This window comes from Dromaius novaehollandiae, chromosome 8 (assembly GCF_036370855.1).
Source record: "Dromaius novaehollandiae isolate bDroNov1 chromosome 8, bDroNov1.hap1, whole genome shotgun sequence".
NCBI lineage: Eukaryota > Metazoa > Chordata > Aves > Casuariiformes > Dromaiidae > Dromaius > Dromaius novaehollandiae.
The window spans coordinates 10,415,940-10,441,465 of record NC_088105.1 but is presented as its reverse complement, the minus strand read 5'-3'; the positions used below and the strand labels follow the sequence as shown (position 1 = coordinate 10,441,465).

General features: G+C 44.5%; 1 protein-coding gene across 5 annotated transcripts; it reads right to left on the bottom strand.

Moving 5' to 3' along the window:
• Nucleotides 1–3,212: 3,212 nt before the first annotated feature.
• Nucleotides 3,213–24,941, bottom strand: TDRD5 (tudor domain containing 5). 5 transcript variants are annotated; one of them, XM_026101105.2, is made up of 16 exons: nucleotides 24,473–24,937; nucleotides 22,543–22,947; nucleotides 21,592–21,716; nucleotides 20,388–20,471; nucleotides 19,981–20,037; nucleotides 19,246–19,399; nucleotides 18,030–18,196; nucleotides 15,028–15,248; nucleotides 13,585–13,797; nucleotides 12,945–13,011; nucleotides 11,802–12,002; nucleotides 10,401–10,562; nucleotides 8,248–8,463; nucleotides 7,410–7,559; nucleotides 4,429–4,642; nucleotides 3,213–3,644 (listed from the first exon to the last, which is right to left on the bottom strand). In XM_026101105.2, exons 1-16 carry the CDS (start codon nucleotides 24,702–24,704, stop codon nucleotides 3,442–3,444), a joined length of 2,871 nt encoding a protein of 956 aa, XP_025956890.2. In that variant the 5' UTR covers nucleotides 24,705–24,937; the 3' UTR covers nucleotides 3,213–3,441. The 5 variants fall into 5 exon arrangements, with proteins under 5 accessions (XP_025956890.2, XP_025956891.2, XP_025956892.2 ...); XM_026101106.2 differs by having other exon boundaries at nucleotides 18,030–18,187; nucleotides 24,473–24,936; XM_064515633.1 differs by having other exon boundaries at nucleotides 3,532–3,644; nucleotides 4,484–4,642; nucleotides 24,473–24,941.
• Between the last annotated feature and the right edge of the window lie 585 nt (nucleotides 24,942–25,526).

The window sequence follows — 25,526 nt, the reverse complement described above, 5'->3', positions numbered from 1 at the left end:
GGGAGCAGATGAGGGCCAGCCCAGAACCAGGGAGAAGAGCCTACATGTCCGTAGGCTGGACAAAGCCGAGACCCAGCTGTTTCCAGCCTGCTTGCTGGTGGCTCCCACTCCAATTTCCAGCTTGCTCCCTCTTGTCTAACCATTCAGAGCAAGCTTTTATCCTCGCTGTGAAGAAGGAGCAGAGCCATGAAGCCCACCACTAAATACACAATATGAAGAAGACAGGAGGAACCAGGGGTATTCAAATAACTGCAAGAGGAAGAGCCACTTCAGTGGAAGAACAGCGTGGAGCTGTCCGCATGCGGCTCCCTTCATTAGCCTGGCTAGGTGACGTCCCCTCAGCACTGCACCCGGGGGCCCTGCTTACACCAAGCCACTGCGAGTGAGAAATTTCCACTCAGGGTCATTACGTCGCAAGTCCCACTAGCTCCAGATGAACCTGGGTGAGAGATGGTAACCCCAGGATACTTCCCCCTCCACCGCTCCTTGTGGCAGCACCAAAAGCCACCATCACTCAGATTTGTTTGCTCGGCCTGAAGACTCTGCATTCCCATCCTTCCTTACCACATGCCATTCTCCCTCTACAGACAGAAACAGCCACAAAAGCAGGTTTTTCAGAGAGGAAAAAAATGAGTGTCCCTCCTCTTCAGGGAGGTGGGGGAGAGCGAGCAGCGTCTCTGCCAGAGGATGCACTCCCGACGTTGGGCTGCGCATTCGTACAGAGCAGCACTCCCACGCCAGAGCCCAGCTGAGTCGCTGAGCACGCAGAAGACAGCACCTTCCATCTGCGTTCAGCCTGCTCAAATCACAGCCACATCGAAACCGACCAGGTGTTACTGCTCAACACGACCTGTATTACATGGAGAACGAGGATCCGGTATTTGTCAGTACAACAAGAAGCCCCTTCCCATTATCTCTGAGTCTGGAAGGACACGAAATGCATATCTTTCCCACTGGATTGCCCATTGCTCAGGCCACAGAGAACCACATCCAATCCCTCCTGTGCTCCCATCCCCCAAAAGTGCCACAGTGACTAATTTCCTGCAGAAATGAGAACTTGAATCCACCTGGGACCTGAAAAACTTCCCTGACATTTCAGTGAGAAGCATAAAAAAAAATCTGCAGGAACTTTCCTGTTTCAAAACTTGTGTTCAGATGCAATCAGAGGGAAAAAACACTCGGAAATCTGGCCAGCTCTATTGCCCAGAGAGCCCTGAGAAAGCTCAGCTTCATTTCAGCCATTCCCTACACTAGGTAAGAAACACGATGCAACCCACAGCCCTAACACGGGACCAGAAAAGTCAAGTAACCTGAAACTCCCTGCAGGACTGTATTGCCATCTGCCCAAAACACAGCCCCCGTAGCTCTTAATCTCTCTGCTTCCATTTTCTTGATTAGCTTTCTGTCTGGTTGTTTCTAAGTGAGGACCATATAGAGTCCATATAGAACTAAGAAAAAACAAAAAGCTTACTTCTGCTGTAGTGAATGACCTAGAAACGAGAAACGCTTTCTCTCTTCCTCCCCTCTACGTGCTTAGCCCTTCCACATCCAGACACTTCTAAATGCTGCAACTGAAGCAAGGTAGTCATCTTTCCTTCATCACTAGTTCTCAGGGAAACCTCTCCGGGTCCCAGCTGTACAGAGCTCAGCCCAGGGCAGTCTCTCAGACCATGAAGCATGGCATTGCCTATTCGGCCCCTGCCAGCTTTTGTCTGGCACAACAGCAGTCTAGAGGGATGAAGCAACTCCATTCTGCAGTCTCGGTTTCCTACTCTAAACATCACCCGATTCTTCTTTTTTACCTCGGGGACCTGGGGACTGACTGTGGCATTATCTAGCACGATGAAGAGCTAGTAAAGGCATGGCCTCCGGTTCGGAGAGATGCACTGATCCTGGCGGTCCACAGGGACATGCAGATAAGCTGGTGGCTGCTCCCTGAGCCCTGGCTATTCTGAGCTCTGATGGCCATTCCTCCTAATTCCCCACACCTCCCACCCTGAGTTTTTTGATTGAACCAGTAAGACTTTTATGCTGGACTTTTATTCATTCTAATGTTAGTATTAAACCCTGTCTTGAGCTTTTCTTGATGGCTCATAACAAAGCTATAGCACGCTTCGGGCATGCTTGTGGGTGGGCACGCATTGGCCCTTGCTAGTCCCCGAAGCCCTGGGGAACACAGTGTAGGCATCAACCAAGCAACCTGCGTACCAGTGTTCATAACCAGCATGCTTACATTTGCACAGCTTTTCCTTGCATTAATAAATGCAACACCAAGAGGGTTGCTTGCATCAGGCAGGGAACTACTTAAATACCGCTTCTGCACCTTGCACCAAGAACAACATCCTCTTCCAGGACAGCATTTCCAGTAGGTTCAGGTCATCTGTTCAACCAACTTACCTACTGCACATAAAGCACCATCACCAGGTCTATCACATAGCATCTCTCCTCAGTAACACCCTCCTCCTGCTCCAGCTGCTTCCTAGAAAAATAATTCCTGACCCCTCACCAATCACAAGAAGTGCCATAAAACTCATTTTCCTCTCTGCGGCCTTCAGCAAATACTCTCCTTGTACAACACCAGCACTGAGGCCATGCTCAGAGCAAGTGCGATTAACTACCTTGCAGGATGACACACAGTCCCAGGCTGAGAACAGTCTTGGCATGAAAGCCACAATACTTGTACTTTTGGAGGCCAGGTAGACTCAGCATCTCTCTCCATCCCCATGAATTATATGTAAAATACCACTTCTGCTGGACACAAGTTGTATTATTATTGCTCTCTGTTGAAGCTATTGAAGGCCATGGAAAGGGCATTATTTCATATGCCTGTCTGAAAGAGCAGTCATGACAGAACATGGTCAACACACCAAGCTTCAAAATATATATCATTCAGTATCTGTAAAATGGGATTCCTGGGGCTTCATATTTATTGCATCCTAATTCATCAACAAATCAAAGTGTCTTTTTCTTGGGGTAGAAGATTTCTTTTTTGCAGGTTAGCAGCACTGAGACAGGTGGAGGCCTTAAGTTGGGATATAACTGAAAGAAAAGCCATGCACTCCCCCCTCACCCCAGTCGAACCTGCACTTAATAGTGTTAAAGGGAGGGACCTGCATACAGTTTCCCTCTCTGCACCTTAGAGGGTGCAACACAATATGACACTCAGATGTTCTTCCAAAACATTAAAGAGCAATAAATCAGTACAACAGCAGTGCAACAAGAACATATTCTATTTTCCTAAAAGTAAAAGTAACATTTAACATATATATTGGGCATATCAGACAAGATGCCAGACTCCAAGTTATTCCAGGGATGAAATGCTTCTAAACCAAGAAAGTGTCAGGGCAGTTGCACAGAGAGCCCTCACTGCTCCAGGCAGCTGCAGCAGAAGACAACATTCCTTCCTTGGCAGCCGCTCCAGCTATGACTTCTCCCTCCTCCTCACACCTCCTTTTTCAGGCTTGGAAACCACTGGAAGAGGCCACTGGAAGCAGCCAAGCGCGCAGTGGCTCCCAACATTGCAGATGATGAGGTAGGAGGGACATAGAGTTTCTGATGTGCCTCCTGGTCAGCTAGTCTACTGGCACTGAAGGGGACAACTGCCTCTGTCTCGGGAAGGTCTTTGTTCTTCACTTTCTCTTTATCTGCATAAGAAGGAAAATAGGAAAGATGATATCTACAGGGCAACTCCAATAGTTCTAAGTTTAGACAGCCAATCCCTTTTGCCTGGACCTTACCAAGCTGTGGTGCAAGGACTACCCTACCACCCACTTATGGAGTGAGCCTGGCATGGTATAATCCAGGAGCATCTCTCCCTCCCCTCCCAGTGCTCACTCCCATTTCCCCAGAAGTGGGAAGGCAGACATGAATCAAGTCACTCCATCTGGAGGACTGGGACTCCATTTCAGAGAGACAGGAGACCACTCTCTTCCAAGGCACGAAGAGGCACTGCTTTGGGCGAGTCACTTAATGTAACTTGTAAACTGGGCAATTTTCCCAGTGTGTTATAAATTCATTCATGATTCAGAAGATGGAAAGACAAAGACCCCCTCAGGTGGTCTTACAAGGTTAAAAAAAAATCTTTTCTCCCTCATGAATGGGAGATGGAGAGATTCCCAGTATGAAGTGAACACACACTAACATACGGAGGGAGAGACAAAGACATCTGCATGAAAATGGCAGAAAGTCTGGAAGAGATAGCAAAAATCAGAGAGAGAAATAACCCTCAATTCATTTCTCCCCATTAGACATTTAGAAATCCATTTTGCTGCATCTCCATCCCACAGAAACACCAACTTTTCCATCTGTTCTAGCAAAGCAGCTTCCACCAATCCTGAGATACCCAACACTGCCTGCAAGACTCCTAGCACAATAGCACACTGCTCCGCTTTCCTCCATGTTAAACTCTACCAACAAATCTATTCATACTGTTACATTGGTCCAAGATAAATGGTATTGCCAGAAGCAGAACAGAGGCAGGTACAACTTCAAGAAGTTGGGCCTTGTTAGAACATCCTTCTGTCTGATCAGGGTCTTCTTGGCTCATTTCTGCTGGCTGGTTGGAGTAGATGGAGATGTAAAAGTCTTGCAGTGGCTTGGATGAGACAGCAGGCTTTGAGGACTCTCCAAGAGAATGTGGTGTCTGCAAACATATATAAAAAACTCAGGAGAGGTGCGATCAGTGCATACTCCGTTCATTAGCTGCTCTGATTTTTGTTATCCTTCAGAATCCAAGAAGGACTGGAATGTCAGCAACTGTATTTTTTTTTAAAATACTAGTTACTCACAACCTTGCCAAAGGGCAGCTCTTCCTGCACAGCAAGCTGAAAGCGTGACAGCTTATAACAAGATGCAAACGAACTCTTAGCAAAGCATTAACAGCTGGCTGATCTCTCAGCAGCCCCACGCAGAACAAATGACAGGAATGATGGAGGGAGTTTCTGCAAGGGAGCGGGAACCAAGTTTGAGGAAGTCCCTCCATGCTTTTGGTTAAGAAAACAAATTAAACTTAAGTTTCAGAGGTGAGCACCCATGTCTCAGCCACAGACATTGACTATAGCCAATGTCTGTATTTATTACTTCAGCATGGAGGGGAGAAACAGGGAAATGACAACAGACCACCAATCGTGCAATTCACCTTGTCCAACCACAGCTATTTAAAAACTAGGTGCCTGCTTGCTAGGCTTCTTCTGCTGTTGACAGAGAGAGAAAGCCTCCCATCTTCAGGAGCGGTGAATCACCATCTGGACGCGCTTCTCTCATTGGTGAGAGGAGAGTGTTCAGAGGACTAGCCCAGAACAAAACACTTCATTTTTTATACAAGTAAATTTAAGTAATTTAAACTGGGCACAACAATGGACCATGAGGAGCTCCTGAAGCAGGAAAGACAGCTAGATGGCTGGGCAGAAGAAATTCAGTGCTGACAAGATGCCAAGACAGAATAGTTTGAGTCACTGAGGCATCAACAGAATCCAATTAACTGGCCACTCACCTTGACACCACCAGCCTACTGAAAACCTCTGCCTAACATGCAGTAAAAACCCAGAGTGTTAGGACAAGAATGAACAGAGCTGAAAGATAATAAGCCTCTCCTCTTGCCACTCATGCTATCCTAACTGGGGGACAGTTAGTGTCCCTGCCCCTTCAGGGCAAAATAGAAACAGAGAGGGTGCAAGGGCGGACAGTGAAAACCTCTGCAAGTATTGGAAAAGGTTGGGATGGAAATAATTCAGAAAGACAGGGGCTACTCAGTTTAGAGAAGAGACAAATGAGACAGGATACCCTAGAGAGTACTGTGAAGGGCAGGAAGTAAGGCAATATCTATTCTTCATCCTAATGCATTAAGGGGGACACCATCACCATTTTGTGACATTGCTTGTAGATCCAGGTGCCACAAAGACTCCCTGAGGCCAAGAGATGAGCAGGGATCAGAGAAAGGAAACCCTCCTGTCCTAATAGCTAGCCAGCTGGAGCACTTTCTCCCTAATGCCTGCAGGCAGGATTGCTTTTTTTCCCCACTCTGGTTTTCCTTAATAGAAATTCTTGTCATTTCTTCTAAAGACTGTAACAGAGATCACTGCCAGGGACAATGGGCCCAGGACTTCTGTGATCCAGTCAGGAATTCCCATGCTTCTAAACCCACACAGTTTAACACTTGCAGGGGAGGGTTTGAGTCACCTCTTGCAAGCTACTCACCTGCCTCCATCTCCTCTTCCTTGCTCCTCACACTTGCTATCACCAACTTCTCTTCTCTGTGCCACTCTCCCTAGCCTGCTTCCTCTCCACCCCTTTCAGGTAACAATCCCTAGACCCACCATTTCTTCCAGGTCTGTCCCAGACTACTTCAAAGCCAACTTTCTCTCTTTTTTCTGAAAGTGCTTTGTCTCTGCCACTGCAACCTATGGATATGTAAGGAGCTCTAATTATCCATTGCCTTGTCTGCACGCTTCCATTTTCAGCTTTGCAATGCCTTCTGTGGCTCGACAATGTCTGAGCGCTATGGCTGCCTGCTGAACCCAAAGCAGGGCATTTGTAAAGGGCCACGCTACAGGTCCTGTTAAACTCATCATTAACCACTATTTAAGACAAAAACGGACAACACCAGCTCCACTCAATGCCTAGAAGCACATCCCACAGTGCAACCCTCCCAAATCCACCCTCTTACCTCACTCAACAGGCAGAGGCCTGGGTAATGCATAGCAGCCCCACAGTAACTCCCAGGGTTCAGGCCTATGAACCCCTCTGCACTCACAGTCTTCTAGAGTTAACACAGGGCCTGCTCCCTCACCAGCACGCCCACCAGGACAAGCAGCCACACACAGACCTGCTACGGAAGTGGGGCAATTTTTGTCACTTCCAGGTCTAGCTGATGCAACAGAAGCTGAATTTCTAATTATTCTTCCTCAGGAACCACTTCCTTGCTTTCACCTCGGTCTCTCTCGCCAGCTGTCCCATGAGCAGGGCCTCTTGGTCTCCATTTCTGACTAGGAGTGACATAAACACGACACATCCACACTCCCCACTGAAGTCTGGCTGAGGATTCATGTTGTTCTACAGCGCTCTGCCCTAGCTGCAGCGGTCCCACGCTGCTGTCCTACAAGAAGCTGCCTCCAGCCCACCACATGGGGAGAAAGGAGGGAAGGAGGGCCAGGTTTGATCTAGAAAGTGCTGAAATGATCACTCTTGTTTCTGCAATACCTTGTGGTGTACCTACAGCATGAGAGAGTAAGTGTCAGTGGAGCATGCACCAGTATACTATCAATAGCACCAGAAACAATAGCAAGGAAGAAGCAACAGTACCACTCTGAGCTAGTAAACAGTGATTATTTCATTATTAGTCCCTTTTTTGAAATATGTTAAAACAAATCAAAGGCCTCTCAACAGCAGTAGCCAAGGAAAAAGGCCCTTACCTTAACCACTGTCATAAGCTCTGAGGTGTTTTCATTTGTATGCTCCTTCGCAAATTCAGGTTCTTCATCTGTTGTTCTTGGGACATCTTCCTGATCCAAAAGCGGCCACACATCATCCCAAATCTCTTCCTTAGCAGACAAGTGCCATTCCTAAGGAGATGGACAAAACAAGGAAAGGCTCAGCCAGTGTGGGTAGAAGAAAGTGGAAGGCACTGCAGCGAATCTACTAAAGCACAGATTACAGAGCAATGAGATATCGCCCTGACAGATTAACTGACAGGAGAGAGGAATTCTCTGTTCTCCCAAGAAACACCGTAACACTTCTTTTTGGAGAAGTTTTGGCAACTTGGAGAGGACAAAAAGGAGGAGGAATGAAAGAAAATAATCTGAACAAGAAACTAGCTGCCACTTTAACTTCTTGCCTCCACAGTAAAACTTGTATGTATTGAATAAAACTGCATTTTCCAAGTGGTAAGTTTTACTGTTATCACAGCCTTCCGAAAAATGCCACCACGTCGAAGTGCCCCAATCCAGCAGAGTGACCAGCAATGTTGAACTTAAGGAGAGTGGGCAAAAAAAAGCAACAAATTGTTAATCCTGACAAGGGAAATTAAATTTGGCAACACAAAGAGAGTTTCCCCACTGCTTAAGAACAGTTACCAGAACACGCTAGTTCAGCAATAACAAATGTCACGTTAGAACATTTCCGTTGAAACCATTTTGGAATCATACTCCCCAGATTTTCCCAGGAAGTCAAAGTAGAGTCAAGAGGAGCTCAAACAAAGGATGTTTAAAACTCCCCAAGATAATTTCTCCAAGGGCATTACGTGAACCTAACCTGTTGTAGTTGCTCTTTGTTTCGCTGGTTCTCACTTCTTCCTTCATCACTGACAAACTGGCTGGAAGATGCCGCAGCATCCAAACCCACAGCCTCACCACTGACGCAGGTGTCCTTCTCAACAACTTGCAAAGGGAGCCCATTCTTGTCCCAGAAATTTGAGCCCACGTAGACTGGCTCTAGGTGTGGCATCCCTGGAGAAAGGTTTGTCCCATCCTAGAAAGTTTTTCGAAAGAAAAGGAATCTTAGTAAGTCTCTGGAGTAAGGGATAAGTTCAGAGCCATTTAACTGAAGGACAGACTAGAACTCTACTTATCACACCAGGACTTCTGTGCTTTAAATAACAGCTTCATCTCCTCTGTGCCACAAAAGTGGCTCTGCCAATTCACTAGAGTTGGTCACAAAGATAAATCACTGAAGATCCACTGCAACTTTGTCTCCAGGTACAAAATTTCAGCTTAGATATATGACATTTGACTCTCAGACATCTCATGGAGGTTGCTCCTTTTCGCAGATAAGCTAAACTCCATTTCTTAGACATTATAATCCCCCCTGGCCCTCACTTTCACTTACCAGTATTTACGCTAATCTGATATATTTTTAATGACAAATTAATCAATACCCATTAAATACTCATTGTAACCAGCAAAACAATTAGGTGTAACATTCTAAGTACTGAAAGGTAATTTGTGACACTTGAAAGCATTGAATCACATTCTACTTCTATTATTGCACCCACAGGTCCCAGGAAGATGGGCATCCCATTTTTTAAGGCAACATATACACATACGAAAGTGAAAAGTCCCTCTCTACAAAGATTTAGTATAAGACACAAGGTGGATTATTCTCTCCTTTTTATAGCTGAGTAACCAAGGCTTAGGAAGATTAAATGACCCCTCTCAAGTCATCTGAATCACCTATCAGAGGGCCAAGAATCAAAACCACATTTGCAGAGTCTTGGTCACACACTTAAGTGCAGGATTAAACATAATTTCTTCCAAATACATAAAGATGTTGATTTGGGACCTTCAGTTCAGATGATATGTTAATCTTCAGCAGTGCAGGGCCATTAATATCCAAGATAAACATCTTATATGGTTTCTCTAGTATAGAAATTCAGGCTGCCAAAACAAAACCTAGGTAAAATGAGCGCTTTACAAATTACTAACATTCCAGTAGCTTTTGTGCTAATTTCAGTTTTCTATTCTGAAAAATGCAAGGGAAAACATTCCTGCAATAGGCACACTGCCGAACACTTCAACAACTGAAACCTATTTGAAAGGTGCTTCGGCCTCTGTGTTAAAGTGTGTCATGAAAACGCTATGATATAAATAATACAAGAAAGCAGAGAACACCCTGGTAGAGAATTGTTCCTGGTATTTCTAATGGCAGCACATTAGACCAGACTCAAGACCCAGGTTTTACTCCCAGCTTGACTCTGCTCATCAGTTGCTCCATCTGTTAAACAGAGAAGAACTCTTCTTTTTAAAGTGCTCTGAAATCCAGAGACATAAAGCAGTAACCAGACCTAAATATTATTTGCTCTTGCAGAGTATCTTTTGAATAAGACTATAGTTGTGTGCAACCTTATCACCTGTAGCAGTCAGGATTGCAAATTGCTTCCTTTCAAATAAATACAGAATGAGCAAGACCCTTAATGCAAAAAATACCCAAAGTTCTTCTGTTCTCCAGCATTGAATGATACCCCTAATTATTACACAGCTTTTGCCAAACGTGAGTAAAGTGAGGGGAAGATGCACCACTTTTCAGCTACAAGAGGTGCAAAAGGGAAAAGTGTTTACTCAAGCTGATCTCAAGAATCAGGCACTGCTCTGAGTCCTTAAGAGAGTCCATTCTCTCTAAGAAATGATGGTGCATATGAGAGCTGTCAAGATACTATGACAGATTGAGGCCAGAGGAATTCAGTGAGCTGACAGCATGCAAAGCGATCAGAGGACAAGCATCTAGAGAGGTATTTGTGTTCCTTGTGTATTGATTTTTATATTACGGTCCTGCTTGACCTTGTTAAAAAATATTAATAATAAAACAAAAAATATCCACCCTCAAACTGCAAGGGACTAAACTAATACGCGTCTACCAACCCTTGGTGCTGATTTCACTGGATCATAGCTACAGCACAGCCAAATGCCCACCTGGTCACACAGTTCACCCCTGTCGAGCCTTGAGCTTGCTGTTCCACTATCTACATCTAGAGATTCCTGCTGCAAGGGAAGGTCTGGCTCCACCAACCCAGCACTCTCCTGCTTTGCACTGGGCTGAACATACAGGGCCAAAGGATTCAGTTCCTGGAATCCCTAGTAACAGGAAAAAAAACCCAACAAAAAAAAGCTAAAAGCCACAGAATAGTACAGTCAAGAAAACATTTTGAAATTACCACAAAAGGATAAAAGAGATTCAGCAAGATTTCTAAATGTTTTAAGAAGCATCTCACCCTCAAGTTAGCTCCAAATTCTGGCAGAAATGATCTTACTGCAAAAGTCAACTTGCCTCTTGCCAAAAACAAAGTTATTCTGCAATGTCCCCCTCCCTGCAAAACTGGATATGCCCATGCAAAACACAATCGCAGGATATAATCCTGCCAAAACACTCATTCTGCAGTCTGCTGATTAAAACAGATACAAGCACTCTGGGCTGTAAAGCCTGCCTTTGTGCTGAGCTATAAAATCATGGCAGTATCTTTCTAATGGTTTTCATTATCCATACAGTTCTTACTCTAACTGAGCTGAGACATCCAACAAAGGGCAGAGATGGACCTGAAGCATGATGGCCCCTGCACGGGTTTACAGCCTGAGCGTCTGTCCAGGGTACAGTACGCAATCCACCATGGTTACGCTGTCCAGCATTGCACAGTTCATCGGCCAAGCAGAAACAGTTTTAACCAAGATATGTTTCAGTTTGTTAATGGTGTAAACACTTCCATGATTAGTGAAGGGAAGGCCAGAAGAATTTATTTGACAACCCTGTTCCTGACTTAACTGCCCCTGCCACTAACACTACTTGACTACTTAACCATAGTCTCATCAACTTGCTCTCATTAATTGCTTGGATGAATCAGGGGCCTCTCTTAAATTACAACAGGCAAAACTAGCTGAAATTAGCAATGGGTGGGTAAGAATCTAACACATCTCTTAACATCCTCTCAATGCCATCTCAGTTTGGCCTGATGCTCAGAACATCTATGGCTATTTTACATTTCCATATTATTTATAAAAGACATATCAACTCCAGATGAATCTGCAAACTCATCAACTTAAAAAAGATTCTAATCCAGCATTAGAAGACAGGAATAAAATAATTTGTTCTATAAAACCAGAACATCCCTGTAGCAGCATCGGTTTCCACCTTACCTAAAAAGAAAGCTCTCACCATGGAGTTAAGACACTGTGGGATGCAGACTTAAGATGCTCAGTTACAAGTTACCAGTTTTGCTCATCACAGAGCTACTTGTTTCAAAGAAAAGACTGTCCCCTTATAGATACCCACCCTACCCTTTCACTGCCCTTTCTTTCAGCAGCACACGCGTCCCGCCTGACCTGAGAAGGAACGTTCTCTCTGCAGACTTCTGCATACCCTTCATCCTTCAAGACACTGTGGAAGTAGATATCCTCCTTGGAGGACGTGTCACACAGGAAGAGATGCAAAATGCCATTCACATATTCATGCACAATGCCCACAAGTAGCTTTGAGACGCACAACTTCCGGAATCGGAGAGTTGCTGCATCGGTCCATGTACCCTCAAGAAGAAACAAGGATGAAAAGTTACTATGAACAAGCCAGCACCAATTGCCTGAGACCTTCCCTTATGGGCACTTGTCAAAAAGGCAATTAGGCTAAGTCAGGCTTAGGACAACAGTAGAAAAGTCAGTCAGACAAGCTTCCCAACACTGAACTAAATCAAACTATCCCAAAGCCTGCAATGCTAGTTACCACTGGGATGCCCTTTCACTCTAATTACCTATTTTCAAACATGCTACAGTGGCACTTGCTCTCTAAAATACTGGGCTTTTTTAAAAAAGTTACAGTTTATGGAATCATGTGGTTATAAAAGCTAAAAGTCTCATGAGCTTTTTTAAGAAGATGCTAAGCCTCAGAGCAAAGAAAAATGTGAATCTTTAATCCCCCAAAACATAGGAAGGAATTGAAAATGCACTTAAATTATTTTTTGTAAAACAGAGGTAGCAAATCTGCTCAGGTTTTCCTTTGGAGTCTGTGTTTTCAGGCTTTTTGACCAAAAGGTTTCTCAGCATAGGCTGAGCTCTGTAACTCTTCAGCTACACTGACTGCACCAAACTAATTCAAAACTAACTCACTTGAAGTAAGGTTCTAGAAGAAACGTTAAAAACAGAGGAACCTGTGGTGGAGCTACCAAGGCTTCAAAAGGACCATGGAGAACTACTGGGAAAGAAATAAGTTCGCTCATTTCCTTAACAACAGCTATCTGTTTCCAAAACCATATAAGCAAGAATACACTGAACCTAATGAAGACAGACTGTGGAAAGGTGATTACCTGTAAAGAGACAGACTTACATTCTGCTAAACATAGAAGCAATTCTGCTATGAACATTAATGAGACCTGAATTGATCTAAATGCTTGCCAATCTCAAGACAGAAAGCCAGCTGCCACTTAATGGTTCTCATACATATGCCAGTAAACAAAACCAAATGTGAACACACACCTCCACGGGTTTCACCCATGCCAAGGAACACAGGATAGCCTGAGCAGGGAGCTTCAAGTAGCACCACCTAAAATAGGAAACAAAGCCATCACCATCACTGCAAACCACAGAGTGAAAACAGCTGGAAAAGCAGAATTTCCTCCTCTTCTGGGTTTTAAAATCCAACAGCTACCTCTGTTCTTAAGTTGATTTTGCGCTTATGAATAAAACTGGTCAACCGCTTTGGAACATACTTCATATCCAGAGAATGGGCACAGCAGAAAAAACAGTAGTGACTGGTCCCTTATGCTCTCCCTTACCCAAAGCATCTTCCTGTCATAACCTCTTATGGTTACCAAGTTATGGACAGAGGGCAATGACTGTTGAACCAAGGAATGCCAATGGTCACGTATGAAGAGAGGCAAAAGAGAGCAAAAATGTTGGGTTACAGAGGAGAATGAGCACCTCCGATGCTGCAAACGCAGCCCGCTTAGGCTGACGTCCATTCACAAGGGTGTTTACACCCAATTCACAAAACCCACGAAGAAGGATTAGACAGTGTGCCCCAAAATGACTGAAAGTGACAACAGGCAAGACTAAGGAATAAAGGCAGAAATGCAAAAGGATTTAGCCCAAGGTCACCCCTGTGTAATCTACTTACTTGAGGAACCTCAGCCGAGACTTTTGGACAGTGCCCAGGTTTCCAAAATCTGCATAGAACACCTCCACTTCCTGGTCGCTGAGCACACGGTGGATGATAACCCGGTACCACCATTTATTGTCAGAGACCATTACACAGCAAAGCTGTCCAGGCTGCACTGAGGACTCTGGCATGATATAACGATCAGAAACGATTTTATTTGAATAACAGCGTCTGCAAAACACCAAAAGGAAAGCCTGTGCTTGGTAGGAAGCAGGAGAAGAGCAAAGAGAAATATACAGGGGCTCCAAAAGAACCCCAATTTCTTAAAGGTCCCCATTATATGAATTTTCAAGCATTCAGCTTAAGACAGAACTCAGAAACGCTCCCAGAGTCAATACAAGCATTAGGAAATACCATACAGGCAAACCCCCGGGGGGCATGAGGGGAAACCTGTAACTTTCCTATATTATATTTGCACACCACACAGATACAAACTGTACATAATTCAAAGCTTTAGAGATTATTTACTTGGCTTTCATCAACACAGTTTCCACCATCAGCTAGTCACGATGGAGCACTATATCTCTACCAGTTAAGCCAGCAATTGAGTTGTTTTAATGGATGTTTTACATCTCTATTCCAGTGTACTTATACTGAAATAACAAAATAAGAGAGATGCAGATCTAAACTTTAACATTTGAATGTTCTTCTTGGGGTCCAATGGAAAGTGAATTAACAAGACGACAATTATCAGAGGCTTAACATAGTCATTCTGGTCCCTGGTTTTCAGGCTCTGCCATTATTTTTTGAACTCTTTCTGCAAAAAACTAATGCTCTGGAACCATTCTCTTTGACATATCGCTGTTTCTTAAGAATGAGTTTCTGGCGTATCGGCTACACATGCACGGTACTTGTCTGCAGAGTCTGTAACTACACTTATATGTGCCCTGTGAACATCAAGCATCTACTTCAGCACAGAATTTAACAGCAATTGTAGCACTGCTGCAGTGGAATAGAATCCCAAATGCGTAATGCAACTGACAGTGTCACTGACTGGGTTTTGCTGCCAAATACAGGCATGATGAAGGCCGGATACCTGTTTCTTTTTGATGAGTGTTAGGATGGAAGCAAAACTTTAACTGAGCAAATGAACAACAGGAGCACAGACAATACAGTGAGGAGATGCAAAGGAACAGAAAAATTCCTTAACTGATCCTTTTAAAGTTTAGGACTATCTAGGACACAGCCAGCCAAATGTGAATGGCTATTAACCACACATTTTGCTTGCTAGTTAAAAGGAATAAGTAAGCATTATATATATATGTAAAGTACATTGCACACATCTCTGTATCAACTTATTAAGCCAGCAGCGACCAAAACTAATAGCTGGGTGTCCAGTTCTCTCAGCGCATGCACACACAGAACAGACAGTAGTACCAAATCAGCAGAGCACATTCGCACCTCATTTCAAGCATCAGATCCTCCAGCTTATTGGATGTTTCCCTGCTGCAGACTTGGATGTAGAACTGGCTAGGAGAGATGATGAATTCCACAGAGACTCCCACCATGCATCTTCTCTGCAGTGGTGGCAAGCTGCAAAGACCTGTGTTTTGAACAGCGTCTGGGGGGATTTCTGAAGTTGTCATCTCCATGGCTAGCAGGAAGTACTCCAAATCTTGGGGCTACAAAGGGGTAAGAGGAAGGTGGCACTCAGATGTTTTGCCAGGAACTGAACACATATGAATGGTCTTTCTATTAAGGTAAAAATATCAGTTCTCGCTTCCCAGGGACTTGTGAGGTACTGAGTATCACAGAACCCCACCAAACTGTGCAAGTCCCTTGTGACAGGAGAGTTCGTTTTCACTCTCTCTTTCTTCCTTCTTCCCTCCCTCCAGCAAAAGAGAGTGGTGGAATAGAAATACTTTGCTTGTACTCCTGCAATGAATAAAGGAGGAGTCAAAATCATGCCCCAAATTTAGACAAAAGTGTTTTGAGTTGAATTGCTATTGTTCAAAAAAAATTACTCTGTTTTTGTTGCATTTTACACAAAAGATGCTATTTATAAGATCCGTGACCATAAAAGTGCATATGATGGAAATTGCAAAGCTCTATTTGAAAATGATTCAGAAGTGACAGAAGACACAAAAGCATCTCATTCTCACACTCAGCAAATGGCTGTCACTAGAGATATTTTCCAAGGACAAAAATCAAACAAAACCTATGAATCCTGTTCTCTTCTCACTCTACACAAATCTGCTCATACAAGCAAGCTAGCACAGCTTTCAGTTTTTGTGCTGTTCTTCAACTGTTTTATGTTGAAAAGGTTCGTTCATTTGAACTAGTGTAGAGGGGAACCTTGACAGTACAATAGCTACTTTCACTGCCTCAAGAGCTTACTTTTGTGCCAATGAACAGTGATCCTCCAATGATCAGAAGTCAAAATGATTTAATTTTCACTCATAGTGAACCCACTACAAGTTACCACTGCATTACACATTAGAGAATGTATGCAAAATTTGCCTGCCAGCACACACACCACTAAACTGGCTAATTCAGCGGCAAATGAGGCTTCTTACAATGGTGGCTCTTTCAAGCATTTTTTCAAGCAGATGACAGTCTCTCCTCCTCCAAGACTCAGCAAGGGCTAATGCCCTTGAGGTTTTTTTTGAGTTAAACATTTTGAATAAAACATTGAGTTAAACACTAAGTTCACATTTTGAGTTAAAGAACAACCGAGGAAATTCTTGCCTGGGAAGCAGCATCATTTCCGAAAAAAACCCACATTTCATGGATTTCCTCTAAGAGGTGCCTGTGAATAGCGACATTTCTGAGGGATGGTTTTGTTCCCAGAATGCTCTTCATACTGTACTGTAAGGGCACACGACATCTACAATCTAGTTCACACACTGATAGCAATGACAGACATCTATGTGAAAGATGTAGGACATGTATACTTAAAAAACAGATTTACAGAAAGCCAACAAAGCTATAAAAAAAACAATAAAACACTCTAAAGATTACACTGTTACAGATTACATCCCCTCCTATATGGAGGATGCTTCTGCTTGGGAGACTGGTTAACTCCTCTCCCTAGCCCGTGCTGGCAGATGCAGGAGTGGTGTGAACGACATCCTTCCTGTTCCTTCTGCTCAGGGTGCAGAGAAGCCACTGAGAGCAGCGGCTCTGGATATTTTCCCTTTCTCTGGGCCAAGTGGATTGACTCAGCCCTTTTCCCTCACTTGTCCATTACAACACTTCCATTATTTGTCTCTCGTGATGGGATACTTGGATACCTTACAACAGTGTGGGGATGAGGTCTCTTCGTTCCCTTCTCCTCATAGCCTCCTGATTAACGTTTACATTATATATCCTAACTGGCACACTCCGGCAAGCTTTCTTCCCCTTTAGGGTCTTTTTAAAACAAAATGGCAAACTTTACAGATTGTTCTTCATGAGAAATATCAGCTGTACAAACATCTTCCAAGACTTATCTTGCTAGGAGCTTTAAACGGATTCTTTTTGTAATATATAAGAGCAAAAAATCTCATTTGAGTTTCGGGTTACCAGCACCATGCACCACCTTTTCTGTCCTTCCCACATGCACATTTTGTCTGATGTAGGGGAATTACTTGGGGACTTCATCACATCAAACTAAAATTTCTTCAAAGGACCAAGGCAGCCTGCATAAATCTCTGAAGTGTATGTTTATGTAACGCCACAAAGTCCAACTTCTAATCCCAGGCTTCCAAGATAATTAACAAACAAAACAGTAAAGTCAGGAAGAATTCCTGGAATCTTTTCCCTACATACATGCTCCGAACCTCCAGTTGGACACAGCCACAGGACTAGGTTGGCCAGGGAGATAACTCACATCAGGAGGATTTTCTGGGGAATAGGAAAGTCTAAAGATGCTCAAAAGGGGGAAAAACAAAGAGGTGATACAAACATATTCTTCCAATCACACTGGGCAGACACTTGGAACTGTACTTCCTCCATTTCCTTCTAAAAATAAACTGCCAAACAAAATCAGAATGCTCAAAGTCCAACTGAATAGCCAGGAGGACCAAGAATGGCTACAACTTAAGATGGCAAACAGTCTTATTGGCTTCCTTTAGTTATTACAGGTTTATAAAGCTGCCTAGAGTCAGCGCTTTACACTGTTTCACGTTCCCCATACCTGCAAAAAGAGCGTGCGTTCCCAAGATAATACAATAGCACACAGAATAAGGAGAAAAGAAGGAAAAGAGCACTTTGCAACTTATTATGACAATTATGAAATGACACAGGAGTAACATAGTGAACTGAAAAGACTTGTCTTGAGTAACATATAGGCATGCAACATGGGAAAAACAAAAACAAAACAAAAACAGCATCGAAGATGAACATTTTTGAGTGGAAAATGCCCAACAGTCAGTGCTGTTCTATTTGCAGCTTAATTATTAGCTGCTGCTTTGCCTACTCACCGGTTTAAATGCCTTTGTGACCACACGGAATTCTCCGCTTTGCTTCAGGTCCGCAGCTTCAGGCTTTCCAAGAGAGGCGTTCTGGGAGACCTCAGCAGCAGCAGGGGGTGCGGACCAACACGAGGAGTCCTCACACTGTGACTGCTCATCTGGTGGAACTAAGAGCGCTACATCAAAACCTGAAACTCATGCTTGTCCCAGAGCCAGAGCTGCTCCTTTCTACATTTGAAAACCAGCATCAGCAAAGTACATGTGTGAGAAGCAGAGCTAATGCAAATGAGCATAAATCCAGTAGAGAAAATTTGCTCTGATGTACTTACGGGGATTTAACCAAGCCTAGCCAAATCTCTAACCAAGAGCATGGTGGTGTTTTTGAGAGAGTGTCAAAGTACAGTGTATTCAGCAAGTTATCCTACTCCCACGCACACTTCTCTCAAGCAGATGGCCTAAGCAAGGAAGATGGTTCTCTTACTCAGCGTTTTGTAAGTGTCTGGAAGAGTTTTAACTGATTTGTCTTCACACACCAAAAGCAGAAGCAGTAACACATTCACTCCTTGTCCAGTTCAACAGCCTAAAACTCAATTCTTCAAAAATCAAACCAATGGAAATGTTTCTCAAGGCTCCAAAAAATGCCTGCGTGTATGCAGAATCCAGAAAATGACAGAGCAAACTTCCATCTTGTGAGGAGAATGCAGTAGCTACTGTAGAAAATCTCCACGTCACGGTTCAAACAGATACCACCATTATTTTCACAGCCAAGATATTCACTGCAGAATCAATACTTCTAATTTGTAAAATCAAGCAAGTATTTTATTTCTGTGAAAATAATCTTGATCATTAACAAAGGTAAACCAACACAATGTGGTAGTCATGACTAAAAAACAATGACTGAAGAAGATACAAACCATATTTGCTTGCTTTAATCAGACCTGATTATAACTGACCCTCAAAGACTATTTTGCTGTAGTTTGACAAATCTAGTTATCCCTCTTCAGTAGAAAGAAAGCATGTTAACATTCTAGCATGTAAGAATTCCTTAGGTTTCAGGCACTGCCCTACTTAACTCAAACTGGTGCACGAGGTCTTTTGGCATCTGCTCCTCTTTTAAAGACAGCAATCCCAGATCTCCCTGTAGGTCCATGTGGTTGATTTTTCATCCCAAAAGCAGCACCATGGTGATCCTTGCACAATGATGTAACATACAAAGCCATCTTACCATCTGTTAAGCACCTGGATTTGAGGTCAAACACCAGCCAGTCTCGTTCATCTTCCTTGCACTCAACATGGAGGACATCATGAAGGCTGCCAACAAACTCCAACATGTCTACGAAGCCAAGCTTCCCGACACAGAGATTCTCTTTAAAATGTGCCTAGTGCCAGAAAATAAACAAAAAAGAAGTTTTTTACAAGGCACTGAACTGAACCTCATGCACTGAGAAGGATTAAGATTCACAACAAGCAATAGGTTGTCAAATCTCAGACTATCAGCAGATTTCGGATTACGAGCAGCACTAGCAGCAGGGGAGGTCTGTAACAAGAAAAGAAAAGGAACGTTCGTTTTGAGCTTTTAGAGGATATTTCAAACAATAAGGAGAAAATGCTAAGTCACACAAACAGTTCTAGTTCAGCAAGCATCTTCTAAGCATCTCTCAGTCAGGATTAAAAGGTTGTCTGCCTGTCTGTTTCTTTTCCTCTCTTCAAGGAATGTCCCAGTCCAAAGAACATCAGTGACAGAGAGACATCATCGGGTAACTATTGCCTCGTTAGATGGCCACTGGGATGGATTTTTAAGACTGGACTTTATGTGAAAGTGTGCACTATGACAAAAGTGGCTTAAGTAGCAATAAAAGAAAGCCCCACCTCTCAGCTTTGAATCAGTCAGATCATCACAGGTATAACACTTCTGCTAATTTTAGCAAAAAGAAAGATTAACGCTAGCAGTAAAACCTACCTCAAACTCATCACGTAGCTTGGAAACAAGTAAACCACCTGGATACTTGGCTACAACCTAAACAGAAAAGGAGACACCGTTGGCAGACAGCTGCATGCTCAGACACTCACGCAGACACATGAACACTAAACTGTACGCCTGCTTAATAAATATTTGTAAAAACTGGACCTCACAGGTCCATGTGATGCACACTTATTTGCCACTGGTCCCAGGGGCTTGAGGTTTTGGACTATCACATCCCTGCTGCAGAGTTTTAATAGCTACCCAGAGCATTAGACTAGAATGATGGTTTTCAAGGTGCCTACAAAATGGAGACAAGTCTTTGGAACACATATCCTCACCCAGAGAAACAACAGTGAACAGCAGAGAGAAGCATCTGTGACAGATTTGCAACTAACAATACTCACAGTTCGAATTTTTTCCTTGAGGGCTGAGCTTACTGTCCTTCCAGCTGCTTTCTCATACAGCATTATCTTAAAGTCTTTCTCCAACTATAAAGGAAAAAAAAGAATCACACCAAGGCAGGAGAGAGGAAGGAATTCCAAGACTCATGAAAATTCCTGTTAATTAGATAAATCAGTTGTGAGAGAAGAAATACAAAGGAAATGCGCATGAACGGTAGAAGTTACCTAAGGTTAAGAACACTACAAAACAAAGTTGCACATATGGGTTTAGTAAAGGATTTTTTAAAAACACAATCACGTACACTAGGCCCTACTATTCAACCTGCAGAGGAACAGACACTACCTGATACAGGCCTTCCCTGCAAGGACTGGCTCCACCCTCAGCCAGAAAGAGCTCCAGGCACAGGCACCACCCATCTCTTGCATTTGCCAGAGCAACACTGGTGGTACAGGGTCAAATGCAGCCCTCACTTTCCACAGGTTCTGGAGATCTTGGAGCACCTCACACTTTTCAGCTAAGATGAACCATTCCCAAGATTCTCACTATCACATTCCTCCTCCATTCTCCCTTACTAAACCAGTCCCTGCATCCTCACCTACACATACCTTATCACCTTCCTTACATTGTCATTTGCACTTTGAACACACCTTCTTCTCCTAAGCCTCCCTCTCTGGGGGAAACAACGAGGCAGGCATCTTTCAAACCTTAGCATCACCTGGAAAAGACTTTTTTCACTTTTTTCCCTGCAGACAACATTATCGAGTTGTCAGAGTGAGACTGCAGGAAACAAAGTTTCTGAAAATCAACCCCCAGCTCTGTCACACAGGTTGCTTTACTGAACAAGACACTCCACACAGCTAGTCTCAAAGAAGGGTTATTAAAGTCTAATTACAAATAAGTACACCAAAAGATATCACCACTATTATCTGGGAGAAAGATGATGCTTAACTGACCTTGGATGATCTGTAACATAGATCTGAAGACCAGAGACAAGAAAAAGACCTAGGTTTTGACAGCGTACAGAGCTAGATAGCAGGCTGGTATGAGTCTCATCACTGCCAGACTCATCTAAAATGAGTACTAACATTTTTGGAAGAGGCAGTGCATCCACAACACAATGTATCTCAACAGAAATAAAAGCGGTAAGAGTCTTTCCCCCAGGATTAAAACATGAAAGAGCTACAAATCCCTTGTCCAGCCACTTACTTGTTTCCATTTATCACCAAAATCCACTGCTTGTTTTCTCTCTGGTTCTGACTTCTCTTCTGTAGTCTGATGGAAGCTCTCTGTGTCACAGCTGCGTTTTGCAGGAGGTATCTCAACTGTAGGGGCTGCAGAAAAGACAGTAACTTGGGTTGTTATTCTTTCTCAGACTGATGCAATGTTACATACTAAGCAGAAAGAGAAGATACCTAAAAATTAAAGTATGAAAGCACCAGTGCCCTTTGCCTGATCTCTTGCAGCATTCACAGAGCTATCACATTCAACAGCATTCACTACAGAGGCATCCTTCACTGTATTAACTCAAAACAAAAACTCTTGCTCTTGAGAGCATGCCAATTAAACCAATTGCTAGACTGATGCTAAAAGGAATTTTCCCCAGAAAAGTGAGGAATTTGGCAGGAACAGGAACTGTATGGGATTTTCTGCTCTCCCTTGTATCTATTGCGGGAACATTAAGGATACCTGCAGCCTTTTCTCTTTGCTTTTGTGGAACGTTATAGTTGTGACTTTTAGTCTAGTACTACTAAATTTTCAGTCTCAGAAAGAGCGTTCAATAGGCTTTAGTGGCCTGTGGAGCAGGTGTTCAGGAGATCCTTCTAGTTTTGTTACCTACTGCCTGGAATGACTAAGAATTCGAGCCCTACACGTGTTCAGAAAGCCCATATTCCGACTGGGCTAAACATCCCCTCTTTCACCTGCTACCAAAAATGGTGAGGGGAAATCTTCCAGTTAAGCTCTCTGCTATCAAGACAACGCCCTTGCAAGAGGCTGCACATGCAGCTGCTTCTACAGTATCCCACAGCCCTTCTGTGCTACATCTTATAGGAACTGGGACTATTACAGCAGACAAAAACGTACCCAAAACATGGCTGTCTGGTCACAGACAGTGCTTACAAGAACTATGTGTTTCCAGTCAAATACACGTAGCCTCACCCTGTGGCGTCTTTTCCCGCTGTTCTTCAGTTGAGGAGCTCCTTTTCAGGGTCAGCAAAGAACCTGCTGTTGACTGTTCAATTGCAACGATATCAGACACACTACTGAACATTTCAAGCATGGAAAAAAATCCATATTGCATGTACTTGAACGCCCGGCCAAAGCGTCTGAAGAAGGCCCTATCGAAGTCTGAGAGTAGAACTGGTGAGGAACTCAGCAGATCCTTCAGCTCGCTCCTCACTGCTGCTGGCAGGACAGGAGGAGTCCTGCCGCTCCGAGGGAACTGCTGCCGATTCCTGGAGCAAGGGAAAGCATTTGCCCTTGGTGCAGCATTCCGTGTCTTAACACTTGTCTTTTGTTTGGCAATCAGTTTGGCAATGTCTTTGGTGGTCTCATCTGCAATAGCTAGGCAGAATACATAAACTATTAGAACCACTGAAATAGTAAATCACTAAAAGCTATACACAGTCAAAACTCTTTTCATTCTTTTCTCTTCTCCATCCCCTTTTCAGAAGGGCCTCTTTCAAAAGCAAGCATAATGAATCATGTCCGACTTTCAGCATGGCAACCACTTTTCCTCTCTCTTTGCAAACTGGACTGGACCGGATTTAACAGCCAACATCCAATTCACATCCTCATCATTATAAATGCAGATCCAAGTAGGAAGGCTGGTCAAATGCTTACACACAGGATCACAACAGGAAACCAGCTGCTGCAGGTTTTGTTGGGAGAACACTAAATGGCTCATTGTCCCCCTCAGCCAGAATCATGGCAAACCCTCACTACAACTTAAGAGGATCAGGCTGTTGCTGGATTCAGAGTCCTTTTCAAAACACTCTTAAAGAAAAAAAAAAAAAAGCGAGCTACTCTAACCAGTTCACAAAACTAAAAGGTGCTGGTAACACATTCAAGAAAAACATCCAGGTTGCACAGCTGTTCTTTATCTAAGTTCATCCTCAATTCACAATCAGAGACAACAGTGTTAGAATCATACAATCAAGTATATTGGAAAGGACGTGTGGAGGTCATCTGGTCCAACCCACCCAACTCAAAGCAGGGCTGACTTACATCTTCACCCACTTTGAACTTCTTCATCCACTACTTCTCTGTATTCTGCTAGGCAACAGAGAGCAAACAGCAAAAAGAGAAGAGATCCCTGGACAAGCAGCTTGCACAGCACCCCAGGACCTGTGTATCAAAACACCTTGTATAGATCCTAGCATCATGGCATCGGTACCAGCAAAAGTAAGTAGTTAATAGTCTAGCCTTGGCTGGACTCTGTATGACAGAGGATACACCCAGCTAGGCAAGGTTTCCCCAAAGAGCAGCCCAGGTCTTTCTCGCGCTTTTAGGCAACTTCCTCTCATCTTACAGTAAGACTCCATGAAAACATCGTTTCATCCTTCCCAATCAACTCTTTGCACCCACAACTCCTTCCCAAAGACAAAATAAGTGAGAAAGGTTCTTGGACAGAAACTGAGTTTCCCTCAGGGTCAGGAAGGGAAACATTCACAGCTTCTTCTGAGAGGCCTTGTCCCTGGTTTTGGCTTCTGCTGTACTCTGTGTTTACAGAAAAGTGAGGCTTACCAGCTCTGGTGTACCCTTAAGAAATGTTATTTCAGTTTCTCAGCTAAGTCCAGAATACAAAACGTAGAGAAATAAATAGCAGCCTGTGTGGCTTTTCAGGGAAAAAAAAAAAGAGCAGAAAAGCACTAAAAAGTAGATCAAAATCTGGGGGAAAAAAACACCAAAGACAAGAAATGAAACACAAAGCTATCTGAGGAAAAAAAATAAGAGATATATCACCTATAGCTCAGGGAACTCATGCTGCAAATCCCCATTTTGGAGCACCACTTCATGCCAATATGAGGTTGCAAACAACTCCTCCCCCCATACAGAAACACCCCCCCATACAGAAACACGACCTCACCTTTCAGGATAAGAGTGCCTTTGCTGTGGTGACAGATTCTGACAACTTCAGGCATATCTGCCACGAGCTCCATGGTGGACTGGAAGCCCAGGTCAGGCAGAGGAAGAGGTCTGCCAATCATTGCCATGTACTCCTGCTCCAGCTGCGCTGGGGTTAGCCCCTCTTTGGAGGCCATCAGCAGTGATCTCACCTCCTTCTTCAGCACGTCCATAAGCTGCGCCTGCCTCGACATGTCTGCACTAAAGGGGAAACAAAAGCAAGCAGAAAACAACTCATAATGCAGGGACAGAAGCTGCTCAGATGCCCATCGCCGTTACCTACCAACCCTGCTCTTCCCTTGCCTGTGCCCCTAGAGCTGCCACCCCTGCACCCACTACTCCAGCTGAGATCACAGCCACTCCAGCCTGCCGCCCCACCAAAATGGCTGCCTCCCTCAGCCACGACCACCGGGACCCCCCGCACCCTGGCACCACCACCCCGCCGAGATGGCCGCCCCAGCCACGACCACCGGGACCCCCCGCACCCTGGCACTGCCACCCCACCGAGATGGCCACCTCTCTCAGCCGCCACCCCCGGGAACCACACACCCTGGCACCGCCACCCCCACGAGATGGCTGCACCCCCCCCACAGCCGCCCCAGCAGCTCCCCCCCTCACTGCCACCCCGGGGATTGCCGCCCCCTTACAGCACTGCCCCAGAAATTATTCCCCAGCGCTTTGCATACCCTGACACCCCCCCGCGCCCCCAACCCACTGCCGGGGGGGTCCTCCCTGCCCCACAGCATCGCTGCCCCCCACAAAACTCCCTTCGCCCCTAAACGGCAGCCTGGGGACCGCCCCTCACTGCGACCCCTGCGCCCCTAAACCACCGCCTGGGAACCCTCCCTGCCCCATGGGGCCGCTGCCCCCCACAGAGACCCCTAAACCACCGCCCATGGGGCTCCCGCACCCCCAAGCCGCCCGCCGCAGTCCCGCGCCCCTCCGCGTGACCCCACCACCCCCCTCCCGGAACCCCGCCCGCGCCTGCGCACTCCGCGCTCCCCCTCGAGGCGCGA

Bases quoted from the DNA above. Each gene is read 5' to 3' on its own strand.
- TDRD5 (XM_026101105.2), bottom strand. From the start codon at position 24,704: ATGTCGAGGCAGGCGCAGCTTATGGACGTGCTGAAGAAGGAGGTGAGA. The intron at 18,197-19,245 runs GTAAGATGGCTT...GTTTTGATGTAG, and splicing joins ATCCAGGTGCTTAACAGATG to CGCTCTTAGTTCCACCAGAT. The intron at 15,249-18,029 runs GTGAGTAGGCAA...ACCCCTTTGTAG, and splicing joins TCACAAAGGCATTTAAACCG to CCCCAAGATTTGGAGTACTT.